The sequence below is a fragment of the Drosophila santomea genome, chromosome 3R, assembly GCF_016746245.2.
Source record: "Drosophila santomea strain STO CAGO 1482 chromosome 3R, Prin_Dsan_1.1, whole genome shotgun sequence".
NCBI classification, from domain to species: Eukaryota; Metazoa; Arthropoda; class Insecta; order Diptera; family Drosophilidae; genus Drosophila; species Drosophila santomea.
In genome coordinates, this window is record NC_053019.2 from 28,571,168 (window position 1) to 28,586,687 (window position 15,520).

General features: G+C 46.9%; 4 protein-coding genes across 7 annotated transcripts; 1 reads left to right on the forward strand and 3 right to left on the reverse strand.

Annotated features, from left to right (window-relative positions):
- Window positions 1–1,776: 1,776 nt before the first annotated feature.
- Window positions 1,777–3,124, reverse strand: LOC120452413 (acanthoscurrin-1). The gene is made up of 2 exons (XM_039636632.1): window positions 3,026–3,124; window positions 1,777–2,769 (listed from the first exon to the last, which is right to left on the reverse strand). Exons 1-2 carry the CDS (start codon window positions 3,041–3,043, stop codon window positions 2,227–2,229), a joined length of 561 nt encoding a protein of 186 aa, XP_039492566.1. The 5' UTR covers window positions 3,044–3,124; the 3' UTR covers window positions 1,777–2,226.
- A 4,716-nt stretch (window positions 3,125–7,840) lies between these two features.
- Window positions 7,841–10,306, reverse strand: LOC120451290 (beta-glucuronidase). Its single transcript, XM_039634841.2, has 5 exons — window positions 9,048–10,306; window positions 8,674–8,990; window positions 8,362–8,623; window positions 8,169–8,307; window positions 7,841–8,109 (listed from the first exon to the last, which is right to left on the reverse strand). Exons 1-5 carry the CDS (start codon window positions 10,209–10,211, stop codon window positions 7,934–7,936), a joined length of 2,058 nt encoding a protein of 685 aa, XP_039490775.1. The 5' UTR covers window positions 10,212–10,306; the 3' UTR covers window positions 7,841–7,933.
- Window positions 10,307–10,523: 217 nt separating this feature from the next.
- LOC120451291 (E3 ubiquitin-protein ligase HRD1) lies at window positions 10,524–13,572 on the forward strand. 4 transcript variants are annotated; one of them, XM_039634842.1, is made up of 7 exons: window positions 10,524–10,668; window positions 10,734–11,091; window positions 11,154–11,210; window positions 11,267–11,455; window positions 11,511–12,357; window positions 12,416–12,630; window positions 12,691–13,572. In XM_039634842.1, exons 2-7 carry the CDS (start codon window positions 10,966–10,968, stop codon window positions 13,132–13,134), a joined length of 1,878 nt encoding a protein of 625 aa, XP_039490776.1. In that variant the 5' UTR covers window positions 10,524–10,668; window positions 10,734–10,965; the 3' UTR covers window positions 13,135–13,572. The 4 variants fall into 4 exon arrangements, with proteins under 4 accessions (XP_039490776.1, XP_039490779.1, XP_039490778.1 ...); XM_039634845.1 differs by having other exon boundaries at window positions 10,618–10,678; XM_039634844.1 differs by having other exon boundaries at window positions 10,651–10,668; window positions 10,715–11,091.
- LOC120451293 (JNK1/MAPK8-associated membrane protein) lies at window positions 13,090–15,140 on the reverse strand. Its single transcript, XM_039634846.2, has 6 exons — window positions 14,949–15,140; window positions 14,753–14,886; window positions 14,482–14,694; window positions 14,246–14,418; window positions 14,057–14,191; window positions 13,090–14,000 (listed from the first exon to the last, which is right to left on the reverse strand). Exons 1-6 carry the CDS (start codon window positions 15,054–15,056, stop codon window positions 13,849–13,851), a joined length of 915 nt encoding a protein of 304 aa, XP_039490780.1. The 5' UTR covers window positions 15,057–15,140; the 3' UTR covers window positions 13,090–13,848.
- Window positions 15,141–15,520: the final 380 nt, after the last annotated feature.

Consider the following 15,520-nt stretch of genomic DNA (forward strand, 5'->3'; position numbering starts at 1 on the left):
ATATATGCCGTGGTACCGTGCCCAGCCTGCTCTAAATATTATCTATCGACGGCGCTCTCGCGTACGATCTTATCTAGATGGTGCTATTATCCACTAGGATCTGAGATCCCCTCAGTCAATTCCCCGCCCGGCCTGCCTCACCCACAGTGTGTGTCCGATAAGAGCTTCGGAGCTGACCGAGATTACGTAATCCGGCACCCATCCATTCATTGTGTCCGCTGTCATACATCCCGTGTTGAATGTTTACCCCTAAATCTGCACTATAATCCTGCTGAGAACCTCCAGTCATTCGCGGCTTGCCAGTCACCCTAGGAGATCTTCTTCGCAGATGGTGATCTCTCTCGGAGATCGTACTCCGCATTCGGCCCCAGACAAGGCCACTCCAATTGTTGACGCTTATCGAGAGCCTGGGGATAGAGTTTTATGGGCCCTTAGTGAGTTTTCAAAAGTAACAGAGATAACTTTGATTGCTGCTAATTCTTATCAAGCGATTTACTCAAGATCATTAACATAACATAAGGCCTTGTTTAACTATTGTAATCAGCTTTCTTGTACTATGTGTACACTTTTACAGCTGCCTAAGCTTTTGAAAGCCATATCAACTCAAACCTAATGAGGTCAATTTCTACCAGAACATCAAATGAATCTTTTGCTAGAAGGCTTGGAGTATACGTAATATGGCTACATGTTCATTTGCTAGGACGCTTGCATGATGGCATCTGCAGTTTCATCTTGGGGCGGCTGCGATGTCGTAATCGGGATTCCACTGCCACCACAGCTTCCACTGGTGCCACATTTGGCGCCTCATCTGCCAGTGCAGCTTTTTGGGTGCACTTGCATATAAGTAGATGTGTATGTGTTCATTTGAGGACGGCCACCTCGCCACGCATTCAATTGGGAAATCTAATGACGCCGAATGTTGTTGGTTAAGTGGCTGCAGCTTCGAATTCAGCGTCCACTTCATTTATGGCTCTGGGCCACAACTCCAACTTCGGTTCGGTGGTAATTGTTGATGTCCATCGACTCATCATCCCCCCACTCCCTCTCCCGCCACCTGCTGCAGTTGGCGCAGAGTCTCGGCTGCATATGTCGCAATATTCGCGTAATGAGCGCCCCTCCGTCACCCTCTGCCACCAGCCATCCACATCCACATCCCCATCTTCATCCAATCCACATCTTCCATTTTAAGCACTTGCACGACAGCCATCGTAGCTGAGAGTACCTCGTACACAGCAAAAAAGGGGATAGCACTCTGCTTTGAATGAGCAGTTAAAGACATGAATCATAAGTATATGATTCTGGCAGGTATTTTACCAAGTAGAAAGTTATTTCACAGATCATTCATAACAGCTTATCACTTGAATCATTTATATAAATATAGGTTTGTCATTTGATTTGGCTCAGTGTAGGAGGAGATAGGGCAGGGGTCACAGCTACCTTATTACCGAGCGTAATAGTGAAAGGATTGCTGGCGATGTTTGGCTTGGTATTTAAAAACTCACATGGGCCAGTGACAACTCGATCAATTGGAATGGGTCTATGTGAATGGATTGTCGGAGTGTCATTACGAGATCATCGAGTGTTTTGGAGGTAAGCGAGGAGGCAATGCGAAACGAGGTCAGTTTGTTGTAGTCATCAGAGGTGATGATGTTTGGCAAGATAGCAATTGCGGCGTAAACTCCCCGTTGTAGTGAAATTAAAACAATGTGATCGTTTAACGGTGACAAAATTTACTATTTTTTTTATTGTTTTCATATTTTTTTGTTGTTTCTTTGTTTGTTTCATATAAAATAAAAACACTTACGAGCTAGTAATGCGTTATAACACTGTCTGGGGTGTTCTCCATCTTGGTGTTTTGGGTGTTTCGGGTGTTGTGGGTGTTGTTGTGTGGCTTTCGTTTGCGGGTTTTCTTGTATTCGTGTAGTGTGAGAAACTATTTACAAGGGTTACAAAAAAGCCCAAAACGAAGTCCCGAATTGGTTGGGGGTTTCTGGGGAACGGGCCTTAGAGAGTTTTGGGGTACAGTCGCTGAGTTTGGGAAGAGGTCTTGAGAAGGGGAAGCGATCACCAGTTCTCTCGGGATCAGAGCGGATCGGTAGTTCCTTTTTTTTAGGTCCAGGTTGCCCAAATTGGTAAAGTGTTGGTGTCGTCTTTGTCGGTTTCGTGTCCGTCGGTATTCATTTTTGGCAGAGGTGTGTCTTTCGGATGTGAGACCTGTTCAACGATCTAGAAGGGCACTCCATAGCTGCCGCTGGGAGGCCTTGAAGGGGCGCCATAGGATCCGGATGGGGCACTGGGGTATCCACCGCCACCTCCCTGCTGAGAGCTCTGCTGGGCGAACTGGGCCACCTGGATGGCCTGGCGGACGCCTTCCAGATCGATGCCCACGACACGGCCGCCGCCTCCGATTCCGGGGGCTCCGTAGCTGGTGGAAGGTGGACCGTAGCTGGAGGATGGGCCACTAGGATAGCCACCGCCGCCGCCGCCGCCGCCTCCTCCGCCACCGCCGCCCTGCTTGCTCTCCTCGTTCAGCAGGATCTGACGGACCTGCTCCAGAAGCTGGGGATCCACGTTCTGGCCCTCGGAGGTCTGGAAGCCACCGCTCACAGCCTGGTAGCCGCCGCCGCCACCGCCACCGCCGCCACCTCCGAATCCGCCGCCGAAGCCACCTCCAAAGCCGCCGCCGCCACCACCGCCTCCGCCGCGAGGATAGTTATATCCGGATGGTGGCTCTGCTGCAGCCAGAGCGGCCAGCGCGAACACTAAGAACTGAAAGGAGAAAGTGGAGGTTAGTGCACATTCCATATGGGCCACCAAACTGGTGATCTTGTCAATTGAATAAAGAACTGGTACTGCATCTTTGAAGGCACAAGGAGAGTCTTTGAACCTTTTCAGTTAATTTCAAATCCAATTGCAGCGATTGGAGTCCGAAAGATTAACTCTTTCTAAATTCCTTTAAAATCCGTAATCCGTTTGAGTCCCAATTTGGTCAGCTGGCTGATCGTCGGGATCGTATGGTACTTACCACTGAGAAGGAGTTCATAGCGACGATTCGGGTGAGTGTGTTTGTTGGGGGGAAGAGTTGAGTAGAGTAGAGTGGAGTGAATTTGGTTGCTTCCGAGTGGGGAACCAGCGACTGAATGCATCTCCACCGCCAGCAGAGCCACTCTTTATACCCGCTGGTGCTCAGCTCTTTGGCTTTCGGGCCAACTCGTCCACTCGGCAACGTCATTATCGCCAAACTTCGTCTGCAACTTGTTTTTGTTGCTGTGCTGTTGCTGTTGCTGCTGGGCGCTTCTCACAATAAAACAAAATTTCCAATTGGAAAACAACGGAGAGACAGAAGAAAAAGAAAAGAAAAGGCCGAAAAAAATAAAATGTCGCTAACGATTTTGGTATTTGAAATTTTCTTTGGCACTTTCCTTCGATTCGCGCGGACCAGGAAGTGATTTTTCCCACCACCGCGATCGAATCCGCCAAAGGTAAGTAACCCAGCCGCAGCCACTGAGATTTTTTGACAGCCCACGAGGATCATGGCAACCAAAGGCAACCAAAGGCATCCAAAGCATATTTCTCTTGGCCATGAGGGATGGCTCCACTGCACTGACGAAACTGCAATTCGCATTTCCCGTTGCCCAACTGCAGTTGCATTTCAATTGTGGGTAAGTCGCAACCTGGGCCCGTCATCCATCAGCATCAGCGTCACATGGGCACGAAGATTACGAAATGGGCTGGGAAATGCGAATTCGTACGCTCTCGATGTGGAGCAGTAGGGCCCTGGCACCACGGGGCGTATAATTAATGTTTCCCAAGGAGCCAAATTATATGTGCATTTACAGATGGGTGCTGCAATAGCCAGAGCCCGAAAATATGCACTTTACGCTTTGAAATGTATGAAGTTATGTCTTAAAACGAGAGAAACTAGGGAAACTCCCAATAACTTACACTATATGGAGTTGAGTTAAACGTTGCTGGCAACACTTGTCAAGTGACCTCGAAATGAGACCGAAAACCACATATCTGCGCTCGTTCTGCCAGAAGTGAAAGAAGTCCCCAATGTGCCCATTATGTCATGTCGTTGGATGAACACCTGTGGAGTGGAGTCGCAGATGGCAACCAGAAGGTGCAGTAAAAAACACAATGAAAGGGAAGACGCCTGCATTGGATCGGACAACTGGAAGTGAACCTGGCCGTAAATTGGACTAAATGAGGTTTATTTACATCTCGACACTCACTTTCGCAAACGCCGAAAACCGGCAATGACTTTGGCTCTGCTCCATACAGAGAAATCATTTCCCCCAACAACTTCATGTACTTCAAAAGTCTTAAGAAAAGTAAGGAGCTATCTACATTGCATTATTCTGCGATCGTAGGAGTGTTTGATTTGATATAATGCAGTAGTGCTTTCGTTTCTTCACTATTATGTTTGAATCATCAGAGTCAGCTTTTCTCTGAGTGTACCGAGGGCTCTTCTGAAACCTTCACGCTCCAAAGTGAAGGACTCTCTGCGTTGCGTGTCGCCCTGCGTTGGGGCACGATCTGCAATTGGTGGCTGGCGCTTTGGATGGGGATCGGGTTCGACTTGGGCATGGGATTGGGTTCGGGGGCAACAATGAGATGAAAGTCAACACTTCACACTCGATGGCGGAGGCAGCAGCGGCAGCGGAGGCAGCGGACCCAATGACAGTGCGCTAAATCATTTTCGTGGCTCGGAACTGTTTAGATCTGCTGTGTCTGCCACCACTGTCGTTAATTCGGTTTATTGTGGTCGAGAGATTCCGGCGAAGGTCTCTTACCCATCGATGGCGTAATTCCATCTTTGTGGGACTTCGCTTTCGGCCGAGTAATTGGAGCACCGGGAAAAGGTCACATGCCGCAGCTGCTTTGCCAGAAAAATGCCAAAGCACTAAGCTCTTGCTTATTAAATGTGTAATCTATTATTTCTATCTGCGGATCATCATCTCCAAAGCGATGGTCCTTTAAATAGCATTTGGTCATTATTGAGATGGTTGTGGGAGTTTAAAAATAACTTCTTTTCCATTAGTATTGCCTTTGTTTTGGCTTCGCTTGTTTTAGTTTTTGCCTCGGTTTTTTGCAACTTTAATGAACGCTTTTTATACGTCGTGGCCTATCTGAACATATCCATTATTAACACGTCTTCCACTAGGTCAGCTTTGGACAGTGATGGCGATGGCGATGGCTTTGGCTCTTGGCTCTTGGCTCTTGGTTTTCGCCGCTCGCTCCGTGTCCCAGTCTTTTTCTCAGTCGGCTTAGCCAGGCCCGAACCAAAACTGATTATGCCTCCGTGTGAGCGTGCGTAATTGTTATGACACTATAATTGGGCCAGCAATAGCAAAACAAAGCCGAAACACAAACAAAATCCCCTCAAATGCAAAGGCTGCCAACTGACAGACGCGCCTAAATTATCAAAACGAATTCGCCTCGTTTGCTTTCCAGATTTCGGTTGCTATTCGTCTTTTGCAGAGGGACATCGCCCCCTCATCACTCATCCATTTCCAAGTTAAAGCCATTTTAGTGTAACTTATTATCTTTAATGTTATCCAAGATTTATATTCTAGAAATAGATACAATTGCTCTTGGCAAATAGCCGTCCATGTTCCTACTTAAGAGCCATCATGGCGTATGCGCAACCTCGCAACCAGCACCGTTCTGGTTTTCGCTGATCAACTCAGGTGCATCATTTCGGCTTGGAAAACGCTAATCGACGGACAGGTGGACAAAAACCGCCTAATTAATTGACTATAGGAGGGGTCATTTGTCACAGTCGCAGACGAGGCTGATGAGCGACAAAAAACCAACTATTCCGGCCTATTGATGACAGGGGGAGAATGGCCGTGCGACAAAGTTGTAACCGCGATGCTGATGAAGATGAGTCCGCGAATTGTTTGCCCATCCGACGGTCTTTGGTGGCTCATTCTCTGTCTCTGCAGGTCCCTCCAAGCCGATGAACCCCTGGACAGGCTGCACAGGTTACATAAGCCAGCGAGCCCCCAGCAGCGGCAGCAGTTTGTTACACAGGAAAAATATACTGATATGCTCACATATCCTCAAGTGTGCAGCTCCAAAAGATCTAAGATTATCCCAATGCGATTGCATTGAAGTAATTTATTTGATAAAAGCTGCGCAGATTGTTAACTGTAGAGATTTTGAATTATTGTTGCCGCACGCCGTACAGTTAAAGAATTTAAGTTTAAGTTGTCTTACTCAAATGGCAATACATTTTAAATAGTTATAAAGTATCGAAAAAATAAAGAATTCGTTTAAATCTAGATTTAGTATCGTAACACCAAGTATTCAAAATGTAAAAATATGTTCTCTAGGCATTAGGATTGGACTTCAATAACTGTGTAGCCGCACTATGGCCAAACATGCAGCTCTTGGAGGTGAGTGGTCTCCGCTCCTCCTCCACCTCCACCTCCTCCTCCACTCCATCGCATCTCCACTTCACCTGGGCCAAGTGACGCTTCTGTCGTTTCCTCGTCGCGGGCCGAAACGGGTTTTGGATTTGGCATGCGAGGTGCTCCCCGCTTTATGTAAGTCAAGCGCGGCGACCAACGACGCAGTCATGGAGTTGGAGCATGGGCACGGAGCAGGGAACTTGGAGCGCGGAGCATGGAGCCGGCTGGCGGGCAGATGCGCAGACTAGGTGGAGGTGGAGGTGGGAGGTGGTGGAGCAAATGCAGTGTCTGTGCAATGCGAAAAGGCAAAACGGGCAGCAGCAACAGGAGACACTCAAAGAAAATATTAAGTACTTTTAACCGTACCAGATATTTAATGGTAACTTATTGGTGAGCTATAATAAACCAATGCCAGTATCCACTCATTAACAGTCAGAAACACAGAGAACTCATTTTTGGGAAGAAAAGTCGTAATGTTTTTCCAGAAACCGGGAAAAGATGGCACGGTGTGCATGGAAAAGCGGCCGCTGAATGGGAAATTGCTGCGACACGTTTTTGCCTTGGTCCGCTGGGATGGGATGGGATGGGATCTGTGACCGGTCTGAGTCGGCGGTGGTCTGGTGTCCATGTCTCAGCGCCACGTTTGTTTTCCGCATAAAAAGACACATTCATGCTGGCATTCTGCAGCCAACTTTAGCCTTTGGGTGCTAACCACTCGGCTGGCTTATGCAAAACTCCACATCCTCAGCCAGTTCGCGATGATGTGCCTTGTGCAACACCCCAGACACTGGAGAGTCTGACCGGTTGATCCACCCGCCATGTGGTCATCTAGGTGCATCATTCTCGAGGCGGAGTAAAAGTAAAAGTCAAACTGCGTAGCCAACGGGAGAGGAATGGCAATCACAGATCGAAGATCGCCTAGCTCATTTAGCCTTCTTAATTATGGCACAAATTCGTTCAGCCAACTCATCTGCTTTTTGGCCATGGAGGTGCCCCATTGCGCGCCTCATTTTGCTATTTTGTGTTTCTCTGGCCAAAACGCGAGAAGTGGCAAGGTATGAAACATAAATGGTTTTACGAGGGGGTCTAAATGAGTTAATTAGGTTTGCCGTCGAGAGGTCTTAACCAACACGAGTTGGCCATGGCAAAGCCAATGAAGATATCAGAGATGGGGTAATATGTAGGTGGATGGATACATTTTGTACTACATGAACCGTGCAACCTTAAAGGTTTTGAGTTATTTTGGCAATCATTTTATTCATCATTAGCTAAGACTCCGTGTTTAAAAGAGAGTAGTCATATTTCACCATTGCAATGAAAATATAAAGTAGATATTTATATTGTGGAAAATATCACTTATGGAGTTGTAAAAATTGATAAGAAATCGCGATTTAATAGGAATAGATAAATACTAATTTTGATAACTTGTTGCACAAATCATCATACATTTAAATCATACAAACATGATCTTCATGAGAACACTTTGTGCGATACTGGCTGTACGAACAATATCTTTAAAGCTCGTTATGGATATGCTTGGAAATGTAAACAGTGAGATCCTCAGGCAACTCAGACATATCCAACTCGTTGGCTAGAGCGAAGTACCGCTGCCTAAGAATGTAAGCCACTTCTTTGGGTTGCCGGTTCCTTGTAAAGACTCCCTTTTTGTTACCGCCCACGCGTGTAATGGCTGCAGTAAATTATTTTAATTAGTTGTAACGTTTGTGCAAAAACTTTCGAAATACATACTCTGCGCGGTCCGAAAATCGGCGAAGTTCCAAACAAACTCTCCAATAAACCATCCTCTCCCACGTAGCTCGTCGAAAGCCTGGAAGTGGCGGGAAAAGAGCTCAACCTGGTATTCCTCCGACCAAATGAAGGCGGGAAGCTGCAAGGAAAGATCGAATTAGCATCCATTAAAAACCCGGACGGGGTACCCTACTGAATGCATGCCCTCCATAGTGTCGCCGCCGTACTCAAATTGGATGACAGGCTTTCCAAACTTATCCCGCCAACTCTGGGCCTCTGTCGTCAACAAGTTGATTATCATGTCAGTACGGCCCGCGTTCTGATACCAAGAGTTATAGCGATTGAAGCCCACGATGTCCAGAAACTGCGCCAAATGGCAAGTGGAAGAGTTGGCATTTATAGCCGCGGTTAGAGGGCGTCCGTGTGCAATGCCTCTTGTATAGTTTACCAGGGATCTAAGAGGACCTGCGTTAATTTTGTTTTATGAGTTTTACGTTCTACTGACTGAAAGTATTTAAGCGCTCCCTGCTTGTTCGATCTCGGTTCATTGGCTACCGACCATGCAATAACACTTGGATGGTTCCTGTCCCGGTGGATCAGTTGCTCCAACGAGGACATGTGGTGCTCCAGTAGCTGCGGCTCGAAGATGTCTATATTAACAGCAGGGCACTCGTCAATGATCATGATCCCATGCTGATCGGCAAACTGCATCGACTCTTCGGAATATGGATAGTGAGAGGTGCGATACGCATTGGCTCCAATCCACTTCAGCAGATTGAAGTCTCGAGCAAGAAGCGCATTATCCAATCCTTTTCCACGGATCTAAAATAAGGATTTTGACTGAGTAAATGACCTGATTTTCCTAGCAATCAAGCGTACATCGGAGTCCTCGTGCCGTCCAAATCCCCGCAGATAGAGGAGTTTGCCATTCAGAAGCAGGCTGTCGTTGCTCCAACTTAAACTGCGTATGCCCACTGGGAGGCGGTAGGTATCCTGCAGAGCTCCCGACTCCTCCTCGTTGCTGGCCACAAATAGCTCAAATTGGAGATTATATAGGTAGCCGGGATCGGAATGCATTAGGTAGGGCCACCAGGGATTTGCATTGGGCACCAGCAGAGTACCATGGTAGACCGCTTTGTTGATCTGCTGAGCGGCCACATGACCATCTTTGTCTTTTAGTTGCACCAGTAGATGGCTGGGCTGGATGTGGAGGCCCTCCTTGCTCCCATCTAACCACACACGGTAGTCTATGCGGCCCAATCCTTCGTTAGTTAGTTGGGTGCTGACCTCCAAGTCAATGATGTGGAGCAGAGGGGTCGTGTACAAGTGAACACTCCTGTGAATTCCCGCGTAGTTAAAAAAATCGAAGGTGTAACTCTGGACAGGCACATAGCCGTTGTCCGTAGCCGCGTTGTAAACGGAACCCTGAGGAATGGTGCGGTTGCTCAAGCGATTGTCACACATCACCGTGATCCTGTTATTACCGCCGAAAGTTAGCAGTCCCGAGATCTCCGACTCAAAGGGTAGGTGGCCAATGGAGTGACTTGTGGCGTTCTTTCCGTTGATCCAAACTACGGCCGAATAGTGAACGCTGCTGAATCGCAGCCAAGTGCGTTGCGTAGTCTTCCAGGAGCGTGGTGCGAAAAAAGTACGCTCATACCACACGGTACCAACGTGATCCCGTAAGCTATCCGTGGTAATGTCGTTATAGGAGGCAGGCACAGGCATCGAAATAATCTCCCTTCCGGTCTTCCTGAGGGCATCCATAAACCACTTGTCCCTGATTCCCTGCAAGGGGTCAGATGGGTCACTCCTCACTAGCTGCCACATTCCATCCAAACTCCGCACTTCACGGGTCTCCGATTCCCTGGGATACAATAAACCCTTGGTTGGTGTGGGTTTTCTGACATCACCATACTCAAACAGGGAATCAGTTGGTTCTTCGGGATGGTCGATTACGAAGAATTCGTCTTCGGTGGCACCCAAAAGAAGCTGGAGACTGCTAAGCAGTAAAAAGATGACGGGGATCCAAAGCCTCCCCATCGCAAATCGGAATATTTCGGTCCAATTACAATATAACAACTACTACATAAACATTTGAGAACCGTCTTCTTCTTTTTCGCCCGGCTTTTGATAAGAGCGGCTGAAGTGTGACCAGCGCAAAGAAAATAAACTTAAAGCCATACCCGTTAATTTTTATATATGAAATTGTTTACACAAACTTGAAATTGTAATCGAAGAGTTTATAGTAAGGTTTAGCCTTCCGTTCTTAATAAAAAAAATGTGTTTCCATAAAACATCATATTTCTAAAACTTCGTTTAACCGATCTGCTTAAGAGGTTGTAATAATTAGCAGATAGCTTTGTATATACCAAGCCTAATATTTTTTGTGACATTGAAATCCGTGAAAGCAATCGATTGTTTCGAGAAAGAAATCGGTGCTGTCATATAATATCGATAAGATATTTCACCATCTGGTAGCACGACTAAGTTCATACGTGTAATTATCGGTAGTTAAAAATAAAAATATTAATACGCCTTAATAGCGACAACCCCCAATTTCAGAGTTGGAAATCTCGATGGCAATGCAAACAACTTCGTTCGGCTAACAAAACCCGACTAAATTCCAACGTCAACGAGAGCATAGACGATATTTTCGGTTTCTCCCCAAGTGATACCGATTCCGAGAGCTACAGCCTTATATGTAGAGTGGGGGCAGGCAGAGATCCCGGCCAAAATTAACATATTCCTGGAGTCCATCAGCCAGCTGGCGGCCCTGGCGACCTCGAGCGGCATCATGCAGCTGCTGCTATCGTCCGTTTGCATGGCGCTGACCAGCGCGGTGATTGGATTTGCCTACTACCAAAAACAGCAGTTCTATCCTGCGGTGGTCTACATCACCAAGTCGAACGCCTCCATGGGGGTGAGTAAATCCTATCAAACAATCCAGTCCCAAGCCCAAACTTACCTTTCATTTGCTTCCAGGTCATCTACATACAGTTTTTTGTGATTGTCTTCATGTTCGGCAAGCTGATAAGCAAGGTGACATACCAATAAGACTCCCTTGCAAACCCGCACTAACAATGTTATTCCCTCAGATCTTCCTGGGCACGCTACGTGCCGCAGAGTTTGAGCATCTGCTGGAGCGCTTTTGGTACGCCCTTACGGAGACCTGCTTGGCGTTTACCGTGTTCCGGGATGACTTTAATCCGCGCTTTGTGGCCTTGTTTACAGTTCTTCTATTTCTCAAATCATTCCATTGGCTGGCTGAGGAGCGGGTGGACTTTGTAAGTTAAGCCTCACGAAAATAGCCAATTTCTTGTAATCCTTAATCTACCGTAGATGGAGCGTTCCCCTGTGCTCGGCTGGCTCTTTCACATTCGCGTGGGCAGCTTGCTCACAGTGCTGGGCATCCTAGATTACGTTCTCCTAATCCATGCCTACAACTCAACCTTAGTGCGTGGACCTACCGTGCAGATGGTCTTCGGCTTCGAGTACGCCATCCTTCTGACCGTAATCGCCAGCACGGCCATCAAGTACGTTCTTCACGCCGCGGAAATGCGCACGGACACGCCCTGGGAGAACAAGGCAGTGTTCCTGCTCTACACTGAGCTGGTTATTGGACTTATTAAGGTGGTGCTGTATCTCCTGTTTGTGGTGATAATGGCTAAGATATACGCGCTGCCCATGTTCGTATTCAGGCCTATGTTCTTTACCTTACGCAACTTCCGTAAGGCCCTGAATGACGTGATTATGTCCCGGCGGGCCATACGCAACATGAATACTCTGTATCCCGACGCCACGCCTGAGGAGTTGCGGCAGTCAGACAACATATGCATCATCTGTCGCGAGGACATGGTTAATCACTCAAAGAAACTGCCCTGCGGCCACATCTTCCACACTACATGCCTGCGCTCGTGGTTCCAGCGCCAGCAGACCTGTCCAACCTGCCGTCTGAACATCCTTCGAACTCCAACCGTCAACTCCACAGCGATGCCACGTCAAGCCGATGAGGCTGCGGCCGCAGCTGCTGGGAATCCCATTCCGGCTGCAGCAGGTGCCCAACCTGCTGGTGGCGTGCCTCCTCCAGCCCCAGTGGCCGTAGACGGCAACCAGGCACGGGCCAATGGCAATCTAGCCGGAGGTCAAGCCTTGCCTCCAAACTTTGCGGATCTATTCGGCGATGCCAGTGAGTTTCGAAGTTTATACCTTAAGACACTATCATAATCGTCGCCTTTCACTTTTAGCCGGTTTGCCCAATGGATTGCCTAACCTGGCTGGTTTGCAGATTCCTCCGCCGCCAGTTATGCCCATGCTCTCGCCTTTTATGATGCCTCCCCACTTTGGCTACCTCACGCCCCTGCCGCCGCCGCCGATGCCACAGGACCTGACCAATTTTACCGACGAAGAACTGCGGGCCATGGAGGGTCATCAACGTGATCATATTGTGCAGCGTCTAAAGGTGCGTTATAGACTATCTCCTTATTGTACATTTTTCATTCAAATATCCATCTCCTTTCAGTTGCTGCAAAACATAAACCTTATGCTGGATTCCGCGGGGATAATGATGTCCCAGTACCAAAGTTTAGCAGCACGCTTGCAGCTCACTGCAGCGACGCCAGCATCCGCGGCAAATGGATCTGCTGGTTCTAGCGTATACGACATGCCCAGTACCTCGGCCACGGCCATGGCTCAGATGGAGGCTCACCAGGTTACTCCCACAGCAGCCACAAGCGCACCGTCTCCAACGATGCCTATAGAAAAGGTAACCATTGAGGATTTGGGAGCGGACGCTGACGAGGATGATATACCATCGACAGCCACGGAGGCAGTGAGCATTCCCAACTCCGATGCTGACTTCGAAGAGAACTCCTCGGAGCTGGGTGAACTAAGGAAACGCCGTTTGAAGTTCCTTGAGGAGCGGAACAAGCCTGTTGCCGCTAATGAGCGCACGTCAGCGGAATAGGCGCCTTAAAAACTGAAGTCAACACTCCCAGAAACGGCAGCGACAACTCACATCCCACAAAAAAAAAACATAAACAGGACGTGCTTGCGTTTATCACATTTTTAATTCTCTTGGCTAGTATTGATTTTATTTATACTCCGACGTTCATCCGCTGCATCCTGACTTCTGTTTTTTCTACGACTTGCGATATGGGAATATTACGACGAAGACGACAATGACGACTACGATGCCCCCGACTTCACACACTGAAACACGACCGCGAAAAATCGGCATGTGGAACGAAGGATCTGAACGTGAAACGCGAAATGCGGCATCAAAATCCAATATGTAGCAATATGTATTGTGTAAAAACTATTTTAGAGATGGGAAACTGATGATTTGTATTTAATATTACTATATGTGTATAATTAATATGAAATATAATTAAAACAAAAAGAACGATGAATGGATTAAGATTATGCGACGATACACTTAAGAGGACCTGCTCCTGACTTATCTTTGAAAAGATTTTTGATTGCATTGTTATGGTTCGAATTATCAATTGAAGTGTTTTACAGAGCTGCACTGATAGATGCCTTATATTCGGAACAGGTCCGAGTCTGAGCTACGCACTAAATGTAAATAAATTAAAAGACGCGTACACTACACATAGATAACAACAGTCGATCGACGAGTTTCCCGGGCGTGGAAAATTTGCATCTGCAAGTCGCCGCATCAAATTCTCGACTCCAACTCCCGGAACTCCGCCGGATCCGTGAAACGTACGGTCAAAATGTAGAACAGTGTGGGAAAGGGCACCAAGCACATAAAGGCATAGTGGTAATTCAGGGAGGTGAGGCCGTAGGCCAGCAACATCCAGTGCACAGCTGGGAAAGTAAGCTGCTGGTATAGTTTATGTATGGTGAATATGGACTTTTCTTACCTATAATGACCACGTTTTTCAACTCCCACACCGAGGAGTGAACCAATGCCTTCAGGGTTTGATCCAGCTTGAGGGAATAGTGGATGGCATTGGCTACCATGGATATGGCCACGCTAAGGTAGGGAAATGAGTAATCTGAAAAGGAATACATGTCAACACCACTATATTAACAAGTTATTAAGTACTCACAGATCAACCCACATCCCAACGCATGGATAAAGGTGAGCAGGGGCAGGAAGTAAAGAGCCGAGTAAATAGGCGCCTTGCTTCTGCCCCCCACATCCATAACTTTGCTGACCAGCGGTCGTATAAGAAACATGTTTACCAGACACAAAAAGTAGAAAACCAGCACAATGGTTTGCCTAGGAAACCAACAATAAAATTAGTTCTACAAAGAACTGAAAGCTTGGACGGGAGGGTCTTACAATGGGTAAACAGCCTCCTGGGTGCAGTAGACTCGTGCCTCATAATTTGGGCTGGGATTGTAGAACAATGTGTACCAGTCAGTAAGTTTCCGAACATCACAGGCGTAGAGTCGCAGCTCCCACATGGGCTCCATCAACAAAGTGGCTAGGATAGCAGATATGGCCACCTCAACGAAAGCGCTGGCCGTCAGGATCAGTTGCTTGCGGGAAAACCTATGTGGAATCACCAAGTAAGTTCTCCTTCTAGTTGGTTTAGTTTATTTCTGCTCACTTGCGATCCTTGGCGTCCATGTCTATAAAAAAGCAGTGCATCATCAGCGGCAGCATGGTCATGAATCCCAGGTATAGCCAGGAGTATGTGGTTAACTCGTCGCGGCATGGAGAGCAGGCGAAGCTTTGGTTCACCTGAACAATATACAAATAAACTATATTCCAGAAGCCGTTTTAAAGGATGCTGGAGCACCAACCCGTGATCCCCGGGGACAGACCCCGCAGCTGCTCCAGCTGTTATTTCCAAGCGGTGATCGTCCGCAGTAGGCTCCTGGGCAGCGTTCCAACGCGTCGTACATTCTCATGCAATCAAAACAATTACTTTGTATTGTATATTACATTAAACAAATGAAAACAAGTCTCCTATCGTTATCGGTCCTATCGTTATCAGTAAGACCATTGAAATCGAATACGAAATCGAAAATGCTAATAAATCAGAAGTACTTCCTAAACTTACCACGTTATTTGTAATACAAATTTGAATTATAATTTATAAAATGATAAGAAATCAGAAGAATTTAAAAAATCATCACATTATTTATAATAAAAATAAAACTTATCTAAATATTTGAGTGGCCCTCAAGAGTGCTTCCTTATTCCATCAATTTAATAAGCAAATCTACTTTTTTTTTTAGATTTTTATAATTACAATTAAACATTAACTGCACATTGAAATTTTTTTTGTACAGTAAATTTTAATAGTATAATTTAATTTAAAATCCACAAGTACAAAAAATTTAAATTAAACTCTACTCTGAACGGCTCCCTG

Coding starts and splice junctions, on each gene's coding strand:
- LOC120451290 (XM_039634841.2), bottom strand. CDS start 10,211: ATGGGGAGGCTTTGGATCCCCGTCATCTTTTTACTGCTTAGCAGTCTC. Junction 8,991..9,047: donor GACGGCACGAGGACTCCGAT/GTACGCTTGATT, acceptor TCCTTATTTTAG/ATCCGTGGAAAAGGATTGGA. Junction 8,624..8,673: donor GGAGCGCTTAAATACTTTCA/GTCAGTAGAACG, acceptor AGGTCCTCTTAG/ATCCCTGGTAAACTATACAA.
- LOC120451291 (XM_039634842.1), top strand. CDS start 10,966: ATGCAGCTGCTGCTATCGTCCGTTTGCATGGCGCTGACCAGCGCGGTG. Junction 11,211..11,266: donor TCGGCAAGCTGATAAGCAAG/GTGACATACCAA, acceptor TTATTCCCTCAG/ATCTTCCTGGGCACGCTACG. Junction 12,631..12,690: donor ATATTGTGCAGCGTCTAAAG/GTGCGTTATAGA, acceptor ATCTCCTTTCAG/TTGCTGCAAAACATAAACCT.
- LOC120451293 (XM_039634846.2), bottom strand. CDS start 15,056: ATGAGAATGTACGACGCGTTGGAACGCTGCCCAGGAGCCTACTGCGGA. Junction 14,887..14,948: donor TCTGTCCCCGGGGATCACGG/GTTGGTGCTCCA, acceptor TATATTGTTCAG/GTGAACCAAAGCTTCGCCTG. Junction 14,001..14,056: donor GAAAAACGTGGTCATTATAG/GTAAGAAAAGTC, acceptor TTACTTTCCCAG/CTGTGCACTGGATGTTGCTG.